Source organism: Camarhynchus parvulus, chromosome 2 (assembly GCF_901933205.1).
Source record: "Camarhynchus parvulus chromosome 2, STF_HiC, whole genome shotgun sequence".
NCBI classification, from domain to species: domain Eukaryota; kingdom Metazoa; phylum Chordata; class Aves; order Passeriformes; family Thraupidae; genus Camarhynchus; species Camarhynchus parvulus.
Genome location: NC_044572.1, coordinates 14,492,066 through 14,511,513, shown reverse-complemented (window position 1 = coordinate 14,511,513; position 19,448 = coordinate 14,492,066). Strand labels below are relative to the sequence as shown.

General features: G+C 40.8%; 1 protein-coding gene across 3 annotated transcripts in view; it reads right to left on the bottom strand.

The window, feature by feature from the left end:
* Positions 1-19,448, bottom strand: part of NRP1 (neuropilin 1) — a 113,691-nt gene that overhangs the window by 32,627 nt on the left and 61,616 nt on the right. For all 3 annotated transcript variants that reach the window (XM_030971547.1, XM_030971548.1, XM_030971549.1), the window contains exons 7-8: positions 18,918-19,084; positions 1,109-1,264 (exon numbers count right to left, since the gene is read on the bottom strand). In XM_030971547.1, the coding sequence (XP_030827407.1) occupies positions 1,109-1,264; positions 18,918-19,084 (323 nt within the window). The remainder of the gene's footprint in view (positions 1-1,108; positions 1,265-18,917; positions 19,085-19,448) is intronic.

Here is a 19,448-nt window from a genome sequence, read left to right as displayed (position 1 = left end):
ACATCACTGTACAGTGCCCACACTGTGTGATCTGGCTTTCAGAACTTCCAGTAAAACCAGGATAATACCTGTCAGAGAGAAGCTTTCAGGATTCATTTTTTATTGCTTTCCAAAGGGCTTCAAAAAAAGCAAGACGTATTTGTTAAACACTGCTACCACGTTGATTAGATAAATGTAGTGCACTTGGCATAGCCCTTACAGATGAGTCAGGGACAAACCAGTAACCAAATATTTAGAGCTAGATAGGGTTACACTGATAGACTTTGATATTGTACAGCTCTTCTGTGTCTTTACAGAGGGGTCACAAAAAAGCTGTTTTGAAGGGAGGTACCACAAAACGATTCCAATTGCATCAGCCCCTGGCAGCCTCTGGGGATGCTGCTCTCAGGCACATCCTGAGTGAGGTGGGAAGGGAGGCACAGCCTCACTGGGGCTATTCATGTGCAAGCTGGAGCAGAACTGACTTCTCAGTAATGAGCTTTATGCTCATGGTAGCGGATAATGACAATTTTTCTTATGACTGTCTAAAGCTGTTTCATTGGGAGGTCACAGAGAGCAAATCTGCTGATAAATGGAAAGGTGATAAAAATCTATAAGGATGGAAAGATGTGCCTAATCATCTGTCTGCATGACCCCCATCACTGAGATACTTGGAAGTCTAACAAACCACTAATCATCTGCTAGCAGTGCTGCATGGCCATGCACAGGGAGCTGAGGCACTGACTTATTGCATATCCAGAGCTTCATTGCACATAACAGACAGACACATTTTTTGAAAAGTTCTGCATAATGTCTTTCTCAAGGTCACAGAAAATCTCTGAGAAACAAGGAAACAGCAGAACAGTCCAGGAAAAAGACACAAAATGACTCAAATTATGGTGAGTTCAGTACATAGGGCATCACTTTACACCATTTTCAGCTGCTCTAGGTTTTTGATAAACAATTTCTGTGTCCCATTACTACTGAGACACAAGCTGCCTTTTGGGAAATAGTGCGGATCAACCTGACTAAACCTTATTCTTCTTTTTTAAACAGATAATAGCAACTAAAAAGTTCAACAGACTATTTCCCAGCTGAAGAGAGGTAAAAAAAGGAAAAAAAAACTTACAACAGGCTTGTTTCCTTCCTTCAGTGTAATCCAGTCCTCTCCATTGGAGCTGACATCTACACGATATGTTTTCAAATAATATTCTTTCTTTGTTTCCTTTGAGATGGCTCCTTGGGTCCCAATTCCAGAAACAAAGCGGAGAAGGCCCAGGTCTACCTGTGGTAGAGAATAATTTGAAATGTGAGGACAACTAGTTCAGAGCATAACAACATTGTAGCAGTGGCACCCTCTCTACCTCACCCTGCCTTACAAAAATAAAAAGGATTTCATATAAAGCAAACTGCCAAATATTGTTGACAATAACATAGACATAATCTCCTCTTTTGTAAATGGTGTCATCACAGAATTCAGGAAAATTTGCCTAATTAGCCAGGAATGTTCTTCACACACCAGAGAATTCTCTTTCCTCTGCGAGGGAGGAACCAGAGACACCATCAGTGCAAGTGGGAACCACCAGACTGCAGAGGAGTTTCTAGGGAAATTCCTCAAGGACCAGACTGCTGAACAACCTTACTTAATACTTTCATTAAGTACTTGCATAGATGCTAATGAAATTCCCTAAGGACACTCAGCTGCAAGGCGTTGCCAACACAGAGGAGACTCATGCAGTGAGAGCTGAGTGACCCTGAGGACTGTGGCAGTAGAAATGGGATGGAACTTACTAGGATAATGTCAAAGTTGCACTTATGGAATGATAACAAGAATTCTGCTAAAACCCAGAAGATCATCACTTGCAAATAGAAGAGAAGAATCCCGACATATATTAGTTGGTCACAAGATAATTACAAATCACTGTGTGAATTTGTTGGGAAAAAGGCAAATTAGTTGCTAGTACTGCATGATGTATTTGGGGAAAAGAGAAAGAGGCATTAGCACAAGCGTAGTAATTCTGTTCCAACTGTCAAATGCCATGAACTTCTACCATTAGAAAACAATGTCATTTTGAACTCCCTGGAGAAATGCACATGAATGTGCATTAGAGGTTATCTTTCTTCACTCTTCTCTCTCCTCCTTCTCTCATGGAACTACATTGTCCATTACAAATGGACAAGTGATTTAGGTTAACCTTGCTCTCCCCCGTTATTTATTTTTCATCCAGGTCTTTTCCTTATCTAATTCATCATGTGGCATCAAAGAAGTATCACCATATTTGGGAGAATGATGTGGGATGCAGGAATACAGACACTCAAGTAGCTGGCTACTCAATTCTGCTGGCAAAAGAACCCCTTATCCCAGTGCACAAGTCCGGCTGCCAGATAGCTGAAACTGGGCAAAAACTTTCTCACGGTCAGGTTGGTGACCACAATTTTGATACCTCTGCCATTTCCTTACAGCCTTTTTTAGCCACAACAACAAACCAATTAAAATCAAATTCTGCACCCTCTTTCTCTGCAGCAAGAACCTTTGTTTCCTAAAGCAGGTAATTTAATTTCAGTATCAAATGACCCTATACACAAAATATTAATCAGTGAAATTTTTTCCCCTAACTTCAGTTGTCCAGAGTTTAGTAGGACAATAATAGGTTGAATTAACCCTTCTCAAGTGAATGACCCCATGAATGTCCCAGTCTTTCTCATTATTTCCAAAGTACGTAGGGATGCAGAATAGATGTGTCCTGTGTCCCACAGGCATCCTTTTTCCTGGATGTATGTCATATATCCAAAGGCACTGGAGCAGTTAAATCAACATGCTGTGCATTCTCTCTCAAAAGGCTGAAGGAAGTGCTATTGAGGACAGTGTCTGCTCTCTCAGTGACCATGTCATATGCAAGGCATTTTGGAGTCCTCCAGCACAAGAATAGCAGCCTTGTGTGTGACAGATAGAACTGGCTTTCAGGGCAAAGCCCCTGCCCCAGTTTGTTAGGCTCATGAAGTCTAGATGTAACATTTTAGCCCTTGTCTTTAGGGGTGAAATACTGAAACATTTTGGTTTTGTGTGATAAAAAAATCAGTCTTAAAAAAAAATAAAATCCCAGCGCCACCTCACAAAAACAATCAAGTGATTTAAAGTAACTGGAGAGTCTCAGATGTTAGATTGTTGCAATCTGAAAGTTAATGGGGGAATCTGGGCATCATTGCTCTGAGCAATCTCAGCTTAACTTCAAATGCTCTCCAAGCTGTACTCTGCTGATTGTAAAGTGTGCTGCACTGAGTTATGTCCAATACCACATTCACTTCCAGGCTGAAGTGCACTTGAAAATCTGGAAGTCTGAGGGAGCACAGAGCTAAGTTATTTAAATGATCTGCCTCTCTTACAATTTGAAACAGCTCTTCAGTTTTGAAATGATTAGGGTCCCAAGCCTGTACCATTCCAACTGATTTGAAATTATTCTAGTAGAGGCTTTTTAATATACAGTAAGTACTTCATTGTGAATAAAGTCAAGCAATGGCCTTTTACAAGAGTTCTAGGTATTTGAAGCCAAGTTAAAATTTAACATTGGTGGCTTAGGAAGATTTGATTATTTGATGCCTGACTTATCAATTGCTACCAGCCACTGGTCATTCAGGCCTCAGGCTTGTCCTGTCAATAAACTTCAGGCCCCCAAATTTTGCTTGGTCCTAAATTCAGGGATTCAATACTCCTACTTAACTCCAGGGCACTGAATATCCTACAGCATCCATCTTACTGCCCAGGACTAAGCCCCAAACACACAATGGATATAGACATGTACTTTCATGCCTAGAACCTGGCAGAACTCTCTCACTGGGAGAGAGGGGGACTCTGAGAGGACTTCTGATTTATTGCTTATAAGTAAGGAAGGAAAGGCAACCTCATTAGCACTGCTGGCTCCAGTAACTGAGAAAGACATTACTGGAGGAAGGAGGGCTCTCCTTGTTAGGGAGCACATCTCTTCACATGGATGTGCTTTCTCTCCAGGTCAGCAAATCTTTATGTGCTCTTGAAAACTGGAACAATATCAACAGTAGTCCTCTCCTGGAGTGCCTGGAGTCTGACAGCTCGAGTGCTCAGCACAGCTTTAAACCCCTTGCAAAAGCAAGCTGCGACCCCAGACCTGCTGCATGCCAGGGGCTGTTTGCTCACAAGCTGATAAAGGAAAGAAGAATAACATTTCTCCACTGGTGTTTTGTGAGAAAGAAGCAGTGCAAACAAGAAAGATGAGATTAAACAACAGAGAAGCAGAAGGGTCTCTTGGAATTTTTAGTACTAATTTTGTGTCAGTGAAAAAGTCCAGGAGAGAGGTAGGGCTTAAGGCATTTACTTCCCTTTGACAGTTCTTTGCTGGGGCCTCCGGAGGGGAGCTGCCCCTCTCCAGGTGCATGCAAACAGAATTGCAACGCTGTGCACCCCTCTGTGGTGCCTAGGTATGTTTGCAAATTAAGCTCTAAATGTAACAATCTTCTCTAAGTAAGGTGACAGAAATGAATTATGTAGAAGACTACCTAGAAAGTGCATGACACATTTTAATGGGCTGTTAAGCTCCCCCTCATTAATCACGTTGTGATGCATTTTCATTTTGCTCCAATGGTTTTTGAAAGTTTGCTTTCTATAAAATGCAAAAAGTTGTCCATTAAACACAGATTGAAAAAAGTCACTGGGACTGTTCAGAATTGAACTGCAACCATAGCAATTGCTAGTAACAACTGGAAGCTGGAGGTACCAAAGTGTAGCTATGATAAGACACAGGTCTTCTGTATTTTTCCCAGAGGAATCAGTGCAGAGGGTAATAGCTCTGGAACAGCTGTTGTGTCACCAGACAGGAGAAGTCTTTTGCATCTTGAAGCTTATGTCTAGAGAGTCCACCTCTCTGTGTAAGTTCCAGTCATCACAGTATGTCCTCTCCAAAGAAGTCTCCAAGTATTAATGTGACCAGAGGTAACCCATTTTTCTCAGATGCAGACTACTCCAGCTATGATTGTGATATAAGTCTTTATTAACTAGCTTTTTGTTTTGGCCTTCTTGTCCTTTTTGTTTCAAGAACTTGTGTTTCATGTTAGAGTGACTGCGAAGAGATGTGGTGTTGAAATACAGTACTTTTGAAGATGAACATCAAATGCATTTCCCTGCAATTATTTGACATTTAATGTTCTGCACATATGATAAACAAACATCTGGTATTTATTTTAGAAAATGCAAGTGATTTTGTAAGTTATTGCAAGCCTTATGGCTGTGATCTGAGATAGGCAGCTGTCTCCAAACCTGAAATCTTCACATTTCATTTCCATGACCAGACTTTCAGCTTTGACTAACAGCAGCATGTTTCCAGTTCTTTTTCTTTTTTTTTAATTTTCACTTTCATTCAGTTTAAGAAGCACATCTCTCTTGGAAAATGATGCCTAAGGGTCTTATCCAAAAACACAGCCTTTGATAGTTGCGTGTGCTGCATCTTTATTTCAAAGTGCAAGTCTGGGAGCAGACTTGCCTAGAGGAATGGACCCCTACCTTACCAAAAATGAGGAGCATCTTGAGTGTGCGTTTTTTTCCAGGAGAGAAGTGTTCAGGTTTTTTTTTTTTCAAAAAAGCCTCACTTGTTCCTATTTCTAAAATAAATTTATTTCCTACAGAAGCATATTTCAAGGCACTAGCTGTTTCTACATATGAATTACTTCTTCTCTATTTATTCTACAATATCTCCTAGCATCCAGGAGAAATATTCTTATTGCTGTAGAACTGTCTCCAAAAAATACAGGTGGGTGACACATTTTTAAGACAAACATATGCAGGGGCTGGCATATGCATTTTACTTGAGACCAGTTAAGGAGAAGGAAAAAAATAACATTTAGCTCTGCACAATGCATCACGTAGCAAGTCTGAGCAAACTGGGGGATAAAGAATGACACACAACATACACGGCTTGAAATTAATATTGCTTCTTCCTGTCATCATACATAACTGGGTTGTAGCATGGAAGACCTTATCTTCAGGATGAAAATCTGCCTTGTTAAATAAAATACAGTCATTGAGGGAACTGTAGCAAGGGAGCAGTTTTGCCAGCTTTTAGCACTCCTACTGTAGGTCTGTTCAACAGCCTGAGAAAATAAAGTACTGAGTGCTGGAGTTTGATTAACAACAGGAAGCTTTTTGTTGTGGGCATCTCTTGTGGCTTGAAAAGCTGTACAATCCATCACTTGACACAGCATACCAAAGCAAATATTTTTAGAGAACCGTGTCATTTCCCTAGATAGCATACAGTACTCTGAGTCAGATTAACTGCTGTGACGCTTCACTGTTCTGTCAAATATTTAATTAAGCAAGACTTGATCTACTTTCTTAACACTGCTGTTGATTTGGCCAATCATGCTTTCTCATGAGGTATATACAACTATGACTTAATTCTTTAATTTCTTAGATTGTAATGCTAAGTAAGAATGGGACAGGCTCCAGTAGAAATTCTGAAAATAGTCTAATTAATTTGGTTGGAAAATTACTTCCAAAAGTCTTCATTCTCTTGACATGAGTAGTCATTACAAGAGCACAACTCCTTGATTAATGACAGGTTGTAAATATTCATCCTGGATTTAAGCGAAGATAGTTAAGCCTGTAAACTACCTCAAATCTTTGTGTAAAACTCAGTGATACTTGCAGCAGCTCCAGAAAGAAGGTGGGGAGAAGATATTGCTCTTATTAAGATCTCTCCTGAAGAGACTGAAGTCTTTCTCATTGACCTTGACAGCAACATCCTGAAAGCCCCCAAAGGGAAAGCAGTGACTTGGCAAACAGCAGTTGTGCCTAACAACTGTCCCCAGTCAGCATGTTTTACTGAACTGATGCTTATGTGACTTGGCAAAATGGAGAAGCATGGAAGAAGAGATGAGAAAACATTCAAAAACATTCAAGCCAAAGACACAGGAATTATCGGCAGCAAAAGGGAAATGAACACTTCTTTAGCAGTTGAAATATATATTTCTCACAATCTTCACCTTCTGCTCAAATCCCTTTCTGCAGAAGAAAAAAACATAAGTGTAAAGATTCCCTCCACCTGAAAACAAAGAATAGAGTCAAAAGATGCTATCAAGTTGAGCTACTGATCTGTGGTCACAGAATTGAGTACAACAACTTTTCTCAGAAGCAGATCAGACAGTTTCTATAGGAGAAAATTTAGGATAATGGTGAAAAAGTATGACTGATAAACATAAGAGAACCTCAGTCATCATTATGAAGCTGGTTCAAGAAGGAAAAGATGCAGAAAACCCAAGAAAAATGAAATCCAGAAACATAAAGGAAAAAAGAAAAGACAAGAAAAGAATAAAAGAAAAAGCTTCTGTGTCTCTGACAGAGAAGAGATAATGCTTGTGTGGGCTGTGTTGCATCTGGATTCATGGCACATTCTCCCACTCTTATGTTAATTTTTTTTTTTGCATAAATCAGAAGCGACTAATTAAAAAAGAAATATTTAATTCTGACATGTTCTTTGAACTGGTGTTCCATCTGGTTCTGTTTGAATAGTAAAATCTGCTGTAGTCATAAAAATTGGCAAGCAGCACTCTGGTAAAGAGAAACAAAAGAGACTCAGTACAGCAGGTTAATACACTAGCATTTTAACTGGAGCCATTTCCAGAATTCAGCAAACCAAATCGCTCCAGTATGGGAACCATAAAGATCAAATGGGAAAAAAAAAAAAAAAAAAAAAAAGAGGTGAGAAATGGGCTGCGCGGGGTGGGCGGGGCTGGCGGCGCTGCCGGCGGCGCAGGGGGGTGTGCGCGGGGCGGGGCGGTGCGACAGTGGGGTGTGACAGTGGGGTGTGACACCGGGGCTGGGCCTGGCAAGAGCCCGGTGTGACAGCCGGTGTGCACAGGGGTCGTGTGACAGGGTGTGACAGCGGGGCTGGGGCACAGGAGCCCGGTGTGACAGCGCGGTGTGACAGCGGGGCTGGGGCGGTGGCAGAGCCCGGTGTGACAGCGGGGCTGGGGCACAGGAGCCCGGTATGACAGCCCGGTGTGACAGCGGGGCTGGGGCACAGGAGCCCGGTGTGACAGCCCGGTGTGACAGCCCGGTGTGACAGCGGGGCTGGGGCACAGAGCCCGGTGTGACAGCACTGGGCTGTCGCAGCCGGGCAGGAGCCGCTCCCGGGAGACACGGGCTCGCAGCGAGGGCGAGAGGCACGCAGGGCACTCGCAGGGACACGGAACCATCCCCCTGGCGCTCATTTGCAAGCTCCATCTCACGCATTGTTGTGGGGCTTTGATGCAACGCTGTCGTTATTCAGAAGACTCAGAAAATACCTTTTTCCTAATTTATTTTTCTTACTTGAACACTATTTAAAACCTGAACACCAAGACACAATAAACTCTGATAACAAAGGGAGGAAAATGTAATCGTATTGGGTTTTCTATAGACTCTGGGATCTAAGCAATCAGCATCTTGTGCCATTCAAATCCTCTCTGTAGCAATGGAGAGAAAGGCTGATTAACTCCCAGTGCTTTAGAAAAAGATTGTTTTACATCTTGCAGGAACATATCTTGCTGTGAAATATTACTTCTTTAAAATGAAAACCTTTGCTTCAGCACTACATTAACTTGCAAATGGATAACCTAAGACATGTACAATGACTTGGTCAAAAAAAAGGAGGAATGTGAATGGCCCCTTTTTCCAGCTAAGATACTTAGGAACCCTTGCTGAGCAATAAATGAGTCAGGAACGTAATACTTTTAATTAACGTTTTCTGAATACTTATTTGTAATTTACATTTAATTTTAAACCTGAGCTTAATCCTCTGATCTGGAATGAAGACAACTATTTAGTGCAGTTTGAATGTGACCTTCCCTGGTTTGTGTTAGAAACTATAGAAAAGGGAAACTCTATAGCAATACTTGCAGAACCACTCTTTTCTGAGAGAAGGACATAATTGCAGGACTTTCTTTCCCCTAAGTGTACTGAGCAACTAATGCACAAATGGGAAACAAGTAATCCAAAGCTTTTCATTCAGCCTTCTTCACATGCGAATACCCAGACTTTGGGTGGAAAAAATTGAATTTTGCCTATTCAGTTCTTTTGGTTTTTTGTGGCAGCTGCTGTCCTGTCAAAATCAGGGGATACAGGCAGAAGGGCTTGGTTTATAATTGTGGTATTTTGAGTATAAGTACAATACTACATGTGTAACACACAGTAATAACTTCTCCTTCCTGTTTCACAGCATACCTATGCTAATGGTAGGAAGCTGCTAAGCAAGGGATGATATGCTGTGCAAAATTAAACCTCTCCTGTCTCAGACAGCACACCTTGATGGCGTAGATAGATCTGACTGTGCAACCACTGTGTTCACTGTCAGTTCCACTGAAATAACTGGAATTTACTACACTCAGGTATTTTTTGAAGTTCAGACTTTGGGTTTTCTATAAAAAATCACAGGAAAATGAGGAAAAAGTGCCAGTGTCTGTGATATAACACTTTTTAAGTCTAATTTCACTGGAATGGGTGTACAACCTGTGTCACATGGAAATACATGTATTTTCTTTTGATCAGCTTTCTCATCTTGGAAAATCGGCACAGTCTCTTTAAATCAGTCATTCATCCACAGGAGTCTGCATTCATTTATTCTCTGTTAAATGGAACTGTCAGTTTTGTTGCATCAAAATTCGATTTTCTATTTCATACACATTGTATATGATGATTTTAATTTACTGCTGGGTCACCAAGCAAGTCACTGCTTTTTTACAATATGAGTTTCTGCTACCTTCTAGAAAAATGTCAGGTAGCTACGGTTAGACAGTGTGGAGAGGGTGCTGTAAATGTATGGTGAAAAATGAGAGACAGACTGTACATGCAAAGATTGTTTCACTTTTTCTGGCATGTTCCTCACAGCTCTGAGGAAGTGAACACATGTAGATTAAATACTTCTGAGGCTGTGACTTGGAAATCTCACTGCTGAGAGTGGAGCTCCTGTCCTGTGCCAGAGGAGGAAGTGGGACAGCAGAAGGGATGCACAGACCACTGACTACCAAGACAACTTCCCCCGAGTGCTAAAGCAATCCTGGGAGACTGGCTACCCCCAGCTCTGTCCTTCCCTCAGCAAAGCACGCCCAAAATTTAGGCAGGAAGATTTTATTTACATGATTTCTTTGGCCAGATAATGGTGCCTGGCTTTTGTATCCCCGCTCTACCTATCTGAAAGTTACTCTATCTGCAGTTATGTAAAGAGAAAAGCTATTGATTTTTAAGTGCTGGGGCTTTTAAAAATAAACACAGGATGTATTTCCTTAGTTAAGCATATCATAAAAGGGGGGAACCCTCCTATGGACAGCTAATTTTTAAGGCCTGGTAAGAACATTTAAAAATTATTCTGCGCTATGTTAACCCTTCAGTCCATCTCCTGACGTTAATAGCATTTGCATTGGAGAAGAACCCGCTCCTGTGCCTGTTATGGCTGAAAGACACTTTAGTGCAATAATCTGTAACTTAAATACAACCAGTTAAAATTATCCTGGTCTGATATGTGATGGGACAGATTGATCCTTTCATCATCTTCAAGAGGATCAACACCAGAAATGAGTTTAGCCTGAAGTGTTCAACACAGAATGCAGCAATGAAGAGAAAGACCAGACTCCACAGGTACAGCTGGTTGGTGAAGTTATGTGTAAACAGTACTCCCCTGATGAGAAGCCAGTTGTGCCTGAAAACAGAGGAACTGGGTCTCAGCTTAATGTTTGGTAAATTGTATTTTCTCTGCTAGCAGCTTTTGTTTACCAGTCAGCTTTGGAGGTTATTCTGATGCCTTTTCAAAGACTTTTTTTGAAACCTTAAATGAAAACATTAGAGACAAAGACAAAATGAAATTAAGTGTTTCCTTTTTGAAAGATACTTTTTTTCTTTTTTTCTGCGGGGGCAAGAAGACAAATTGCTTTCTGAAGGGCAGGTATTTACCACTTGGAAGAAATCTCATTTATCCTTTCACTCTACCTATTTTGCTACCGCTGTGAAAATGTCACCTAATGGGCAGAACAGAATTGAACTGGGACAGAAAAGCAGGATGACACAAGGGCAGGAGAGGTAAATAATAGCTCAGCAACAGAAAATCTGGAGCCTGGATGCTGGGATGGGGAAGGGCCCATAGGACTCATCAACTCTACAGCTTCATACTACTGTGCAGGTGTGGAAAGAGTGAATAAAAATGCATAATCTTCTCTGCAAAGCACTCAGCAGCACACCTCTCATCTCCAGCCCAGGGTCGGCCCCACGAGAGCAGAGACCTTTAGCTCAGTAATAACTCTGCTTATTAGAACACACCTCAGCTGTGTGTTCCTAACCAAGGCTCTGTTTCCAGCCACTGCCCTTAGTCACTTAACTTCTAGCCCTGAGCTTTACCTCACCCTAGTCTGACACCTGCCTAGTCTCGTAGATTAATTTATTTCTGCCAGACTCAGAAAAATCTCCCTCTGAGATGCCTTCCTTCACATCTGCACAAGGTCCTGGATGTAGTTTTGCTTAAGACGTGGCGTTTGGTGCTGGGTAGGCAAAGCTGCCTCAGCCCCCACAGGGTCTGCAAACCATCTGGGAGAGAGCAGAGAGCTCCCCTACCCAGCAGAATGGCACAAACAACTGATTTCTTGGCGTGATGGCAGCTTAAAACCCAGCAAAACAGAACAAATATTTTGAGTCAAGCCAAACATCTGAACCTGGTGAAAGGGAAAAATAAAAACAAAAACAAAAGAGAGAGAGAAGAACCACTTTGTACAGAGTAAGTGGATTTAATTTCTGTGAAATAAAGAAGAACAAGATGTGATGAAAAAAAATTGAAATTAAACAAGCCAGTGGTGGTTAGTTTAAAACTAGTTTTAGTTTAGATTTAAAGATTTGATTTTCTTTGCCTCCTGGAACCAACTAGTGAAACTGAGATAAATTTACAAAATTATTTTAGTAGTTGCTGAATCAGTGCTTTTGGTGGACACATTCTTAATTCGCTGTCTCAGCTCCAAAGGGCCATCTGTCTCACGGCCATTGAGGGGATGTAGGGCTGGACTGGGAAGTAGATGCATAGGTAATTACATAGCTACATACAAACTACTCAGGTCTCTGCAGAGTGGATCCCCTGAAAAAACTGAAACTATTATAATGATTAGGCTGGCAGTGGGGGCTTGGAGGGGCTCTGCTACTGCTGCTCCTCCATATGTTGCACTCAGGATTGCTTGAAGCCACACAGGACTCCCCTCTGTACTAGGCCTGATGTTGAAACATTTCAGAGGGAGGTAGAGAGGATTTTCTTCTAAACTGCATTTTGCACCTGCACTACCAGAGCAATAAGGCTGCCAATGGTTTTGCACAGTTCTCTGAGCATCTCCCCAGCCTCCCCAGAGTGATAAATCTATGGCTGGGAACTTTCTGGTACTAAAATAGCTCTTAAAGCACTTTGAATAATCAAAAAACCTTCATACTTTGTAGGCCTCTTTTATTTCTCCCTCTCCCTCTAGTTTAATTTCAGTACTTGCCTTTGTGAAACTCTACCATTTATTCCCATGTCACAGTAAATAAAGGTATGAATGTATCCTGCTGGGTCAATTAACCCTGGTTCTGTGCTGTGTCACAGTCTGTGCTGGCTGTGATTTCCAGAAAGGAATATTCTTTTGTCATTCTTTGCCCATGTGCAAAGCATGTTAAGACCGCTAAGATAACTGTAACACTTTTCTACACAAAGCTAACTCTGCTTTTTGTGATTTTTGGAGCGCAGTTATGAACTGTAAAATGACATGAACTAAATTCATGACTTATAATCTAAAGTGGTAGAGAAGACAAAGGACTGACAGTTTTTGTGCTTTAATGTCAGTGTGCTCCCTAATGATGGGCAAGCCCCACTACAAAGCCTTGAACTCCAGCTCCTAGGCTGTCCTTCAAAGGCCAGGAAAACTGGGGGCTGAGATTTCCCAGTTTTCATGCTATTCTATAAAGTAATATGCTGCACTTCACTTCTGCACCAAACTCCAAAAGAAACAGAAATAATAATAATAAAAATAACAGGCACTGTTGACTATCACATCCATGGCTTTTTATGTGAAGTATTTAGATAAGCTTGCTGGACAAAGTCAGCCTAAGCATCTGCCTGATGTAAGAATAAACCTGTTAATGAAATGAATGTGCTGTGCAGCAGCAAATATAAATAGTGACTATGTTTTTAAGTGAATACCTGATAAGGAAATCAGCTATGACACAGATGAAAGGTCAAGACACCAAATGATGAACTGCAATTATTTTCAGAAGTGATATGGAAATAAATCAGTATTAATCTATATACCAGTTCACATCAGTGATGTATGCTCCTGGGTTACACTTACAAAGGAGCAAATAATGAAGAATGTAGGTTAAAAACTAATGGAATGAAGACAAATGTGGAAGGCAAATTCCATCTCAGAGCTCCCTCTCAATTCTGGTGAAGTAATGTATACAGAGAAATGCTTTAAATCAATGGGAGTATATTTTCCTTGCGCAGCAGAGTTAGTGTTAAATAAACAACTGATATTTCAATCAGTGAAGGAAAGGGGGATCTCCCAGGCTGTTTTTGAGGAGACCTATTGTTACCTCAATGGCCTTTCTCCAGACTCCTGAATGCTGAAAGATGCAGAGGGAGAATTTTGCCCCAGATCAGCTGACACTGCTAGGGCTGTCTGGTCTAGAGGTCTCGAATTACTGCAGGGGTTGTAGGTGCCAAAGGGCTGGGAGGGCAGTGAGATAGGGACTGGCAGGCAGAGGCCAGAGGGAGCCTGGTGCTCCCTGTGCCAACCCCTGAGTCTGGAGGTTCACACGTGGGATCAGGTCTGTGTCCTGCTGAAAAACCCAGCAGTATAAATTTGGGCTGGTTTGCCTGGATTTGTGTAATATTAGCCAGAACGCACAATAAGGAGTTCATCTTAGTGTAAGGCCCTATGACAGCTGCAGAATGACAGATAATGCTCAATCCAGAGCATACTGTCCACTTATGCTAACCCCCTGTTAATGTTTTTTAACGAATCTGAACTGGCAGAGTGTGTTTATACCATACTAGTGCTTTTTGGTTTATGGCTGCAAAGTTTTGATCTGATACCAGGATTCTTAATGCTGGATTTATGGTTTTCTCCTACCCCAGACATAATGTGAACTGAACATCTCATGTTATTAACAAGCACATTTTGGTCTCTGGGCAAGCTGGAGGTCTCACTCACTGTTACAGGATGAGAGAAAAATGGTGCCACCCACAAACTGTCATCCAGCTCGGTGGGAGCACAAAGATTTGTGTTATATGCATTAGAAGAAACATTTTGATAGAAAACATACAGATCCTGCAGTAAAAGTACCCAAAAGGTGTTGCTCCTTGTGGGTTTGAAAACCCTCCCTGTGATGAGGATTGATGGCAGCCCAGGTTCCCAGTGACCCTGGTAATAGGCAATCAGTCTCCCCTCAAAGCCACACACGTGGGTTTCAAGTGTCCCTGTGGGGGCTCCTCTGGAGCTGCCCCTGCTCCTGCCCTGGGGCTGCTGGCCACAGCCCATCGGGGCGTCCCTGAGCTGCAAGGTCCTGCCATGCACAATGGCCCGTGGCTCCTTCTCAAAGGACTGAGAAATAAGATGCAAAAAGACCCCAAAGCATAAAGATTTTGCGTGTTATTTTTTCAGATAAGTGTAAATGTAACTGCTTTCTTAAACGTGAACATTAAATCTACTCTGTAAAAACACAATTACTGCTGCCATGGCAGGCATCACTTGTCCCTTTTGAAGGAATGCCTTGAAAATGCAATCATAAAATCCTTGTGCATTATGGATTTCATTAACATTGTACTCCCCTAGGATTCCCAATTGCACAATAACAGGAGTTCTTTAAATTTTAAATACCACAGACAGGAACAACTTCACTAAAACCAGATGTGAAATCCTTGCATGGGCCTTCTTACTGGTTCTAAGTACTGAAACTGGCTGGTAATTGATACCTATTAACATGTTTGTTGTTCAGATTACAGAAATGGAAACACTATACTATTTTTCCTGTGAAAGGATATGTTAATGAGGGACAATGACTTACATTGCAATGGCAGTTCCCTGCTCTTGATTAAATTAAAGGTCTGGTTTTATTTTTTTATTTTAAATTATGCCATTTCAAAATGAAGGGCAGTCAAGTGTGTGAAACATAAGTGCAATAAACAAGTAGGCTGAGCTTAAGGTTGGGATGCTAATAACATCCCATATAACAATAAACTACCTTCACACATATTTTTGGCAGCCCCTGTTCCCTCATGCATATCTTTATTCCATTCATATTGGAAAATTCACAGACTTATTAATGTGTTTTTACAGAAGAAATTCAATCTAGAGTGACTGTTTCTGATTAAGGAATCACTCCAAAGCTCATGTTAGTTGAGCAATTTTCAAAGTGTGTTTGAGGGTAAAAATGTGCTGGGCAGACTTGCAGTGTGACTGTACTATGGTTATTTTGAATCAAGGCTTTGAAATTTATTTTCAAGCAACTAAGGAAAGGGGAAATGCAACTTTCACTTAACAGAGCCCTGCAAGCAGGTGGAACTCATATGGACTCAGGAGTTCATACCTGTCAGCCACAAAGGAACAATCTAGTTCTTCCACAAATGAATAGGATTCGGATCCACAGGTGGAACCCATGCAAATCCATTACTAATAACGAGCCAACACTATTTTCCTAATTATTTTCATCAAAATGGTCCAAAAGACTTCAACAGCTCAAAGGAGACAATAATATCTCATGCCCTCTAGACGTCCTCTAGAGATACCAATCTCCTTTGGTTGATACTCAGTGAGGTTTTCTGTTTCTTTTGTCTTAACAAAAACATTAACCTTGAAGGAAGAGGCAAAAGGAAGAGAAAGGAGAACTATAATATTTCCCCTATAAAAAGAAACCCCAACACACTGAGGAAATTAATATTTGGAGCTGAATTTTCAAGCTGTTCTGCCCATGTATGGCTGTACACAGCTCATATAGATGCCCTAGTTGCATATGCACATTAGCAGCTCAAAGACAGATATCTCTATTTAACCAGCTGCAGTGTTTGTGTAGGTATGGAAACCTGCAATTATGAAAAAATTAATGGTTAACTGATACACACAAGGGCATATAGGCAGAAATTTTCACTTTGAAAGTTCTAAGTTCAGCATTGCTGTATCCTTCAGCTTTGTTCTTTTGCTGTTGAATATCTTCTAGAGTTCTGCACTGTGCAGCAAAAATCCATTTATGCTGCACTGCACAAAAGCAAATACTTCACATAAATGACTAGTTTACAATAGCATGCACAACAAAGCAGAACAAAGTGACCTCAGTCCTTCACATACAAGTGCCTTCCTACTTTTTATAAAATATTACAATTTTTTTTTCTATGGATAATTTCAGAGTACTTTATCAGTTACGTGTCCTTGGTTGTTTGTCTGTAAGCTCTTATGGAGATGAACATCTGTTCCCAGGGATATTTGTACAGAGGAAACATGGGACTTCAATATTTTATCCAGACACAAATTCACAACATGCATTTACTGCCAGTGGCATCCAGACTTTGTAGAAGATGGAGGTTCATATGCACAAGGACACTCTTATTGAGGTTTCTGGGGGTCCAAAGCCCTTAGCACTCATCACAAGATTGTCGATTAACAGGAGAGCATTTAGAACACAGCTGGAAGTTTGAATTATCAATGTCAGTGTAGAACTAAATCACAAGAAAATAAGCATAATCAGAGCCAAATAAGAATTATCAGAGCCAAAGATGAGTTAAGTTGTTGTACCTTGTGAAAGGGGATGGTATACTGAATCTCTGAACTAGGTCAGTTCCTTCTGCTGCACAGGCTGTGTTCTGCAGCATGTGTAAAGCATCTCTACTCAACACAGTGAATCTTCAAGCAAGAACTTGTAGGCTCATTCTGCCAACAGGACACAGCCACAGCCTAATTGCTCTGTGATGAAATCTGCCTTGGGGATGCTGGTCCCTCCACTTGGGCCCCAGGCAGTGAACGAGATGTCCAAGGCACCGCTCAGGGAAATGGCTCCTGCTGCTCTTTCCAGACCAGGAGCTGAGTGAAGAAGATGAGAGCTGTGGCATGAGCAGCACAGCATGCAAATAACCACCAGCTTCTGGGCGGATGTGGTAGCTGAAGGCAGCAAAAAGCTGCTAAAAATTATGCTCAGTGGTTTTTTCATCCCCTGAGCACCCTGGTTTATGGCAGGAGGAAAAGGAGGCTGAGAAAATCACATGCAGGAGGCCTGAGGTACCCTGAGCTGTTTTAAGCATAAAAGCTGGAGTAGTTTGAATTCTGTTATGTGTCTGTTATTAAAAAGTTTGTGGTCAAAAGAAGCCCTTTGAAACTTTTTCTCAGTAAGATCTAGTTCTAAGTGAAAGGATTAAGATATATATATATATATATATAGGCAATATATAGGTACGTAGTTATCATAACTTAATAAAGTTAATAAGCACACAGAACACATGAATGAGATTTGACTAACTCTCTTGTTTTGATTATCTGGTCATAAATGTGCAAGTGACTGCAGAAAAGAAGGAAACAAAGGAAAAGTGGCGGCCCTGTGACCAGATGAAACACATGGAATTTGATTCTGATGCATTCCATTCTTTTTCCATGCACATTCCATGGATTGCAAGTGGTAATGATTAATAACAAGCCTCGCACTTAGATAAGGTTGAGGAGATTTTAGTGTTTATTCCTAAATAATGAAAAAGGATCAACAGATTTTTTTTCATCTCTGAAGTCTGATTATGTCCATTGTACTCGACTGCCAAGAGCTCAGGATGCACAGGCGCCCCCAAGCAGGACACCTGAGAGTCCCGTTGTGTGCCAGGGATCAGAAATGAAAGATTTCCCCCTCTTTCTTCCCTTTACTAACTACTACTCAACATGTTTTTGAGCTTTCTTGCAGACATCAAACCTCACAGGAAACATCAGTGTGAACACTTGTATGAAAGGCTAATAAGGCATTGTTTTCATATGTCAGTTAGTAATTTCCTATAGAAAATAACAGAAGTAGGAGGAATGTCTCAAATCTATGAAAAAGTTTTCAATATTAGTAATATAATATGCTTAAGCATTTCTCTTGGCTTTTGCCAAGAGAAATAGATTCTAGGTTTCAGGTAAGTAGTGTAAGTCAACTTAAAATTGAGGAAAATCAATGGTTTTTCATATAATGATATTAATACTTTCCTGCTAGTATAGTTTTTTGTACACAGTAATTGATATGAATAATCTGAACCTGTTCAGGAGTTATGTACCATTCAACTATGGACCTGATAATATTTAACAAACAACAAGTCCAAAGAGACTGACTGAACTCACTTTCTTCATGGTAACAAATGTTTGCAGGATTTCTCATGTGCTAGCAGAGCAAAGCCAGGGCAGCCCATCTTGGTAATGAACGTTGTGTTTAAGGATGTGGAAGAATAGCCACCAGACAGAGACCATTGAGCTCATTCTGTGAGTAACACATTCTAGAAGGGACATAGGTCTTCTGAGGTGAAATCTGAGTGCATGAAAACAGCACATTGTATTAATGCTTCACTGTAATCAGCTAGAGACATAGCACATGCTCAGTTTACTGGGACATTCCACTTTAAGTGCATGTTAAACTAATATTGACTTTTCCACTAAACCAAAATCTCTGTTATTTGTGCCCAGAAGACTGCAAAAACAATGGATGTGGGAAGTAGAAGAATTAATCTTCCTGACCTTTTCTTTTTCTATGCCTTTGGGAGTAAGTCTTTTTTTGTCTGTCTAATGGGGAATATGAGCTATTCCCTTGCAACGATTCTTAAATTATGTAGAAGTACTTCACTGTGTTATTATTTTTTTCTTTCTTTTGCATTCTCCACATCCAATAAACTCCACAGAGTATTATTAATAACATCTTTAAAATGTTATCTTTTTACCTGTATCCATTCTCTGATAGAATCTTCCCCTGGGGTCCATCCATTCTCAGGGTAATTTAGCCGGGACCTTTCTGAAGACCAGATAGCGCTGTACTGGGAGGAGACAGTGATTTGATCAGAGTGAATTTCTCCTGACTCCATGCCTAGTGGTTCCATGCACTGGAAATCTGAAGAAAAATAAATTACCATGATTATTATGGTCAGCTTTTTGATTTAGACTTTGAATAATAATAACATTTACCTGCTTTGAATATGAATATCTGAAGAATTTATTGTTATGTGACTTTGAATACTTTAGCAACTCTAAGTGAGGCAGTGTTGGGCTTATGGTGTCATTCTTAATACTGCCATTTGAGTTGCCATGGCAATTCCTGCAATAATAATGCTATACAAATATTTTAGCCCAGTATTGTGGCCATTTCAGTATAGGACAATAGAAGTGTCCATCCTAGGCTAGCACAGACACTCCTGTGGATTCATAATATAGAACAATCTATGTTCACCTCCAAATTATGCAAAAACCCAGAAAAG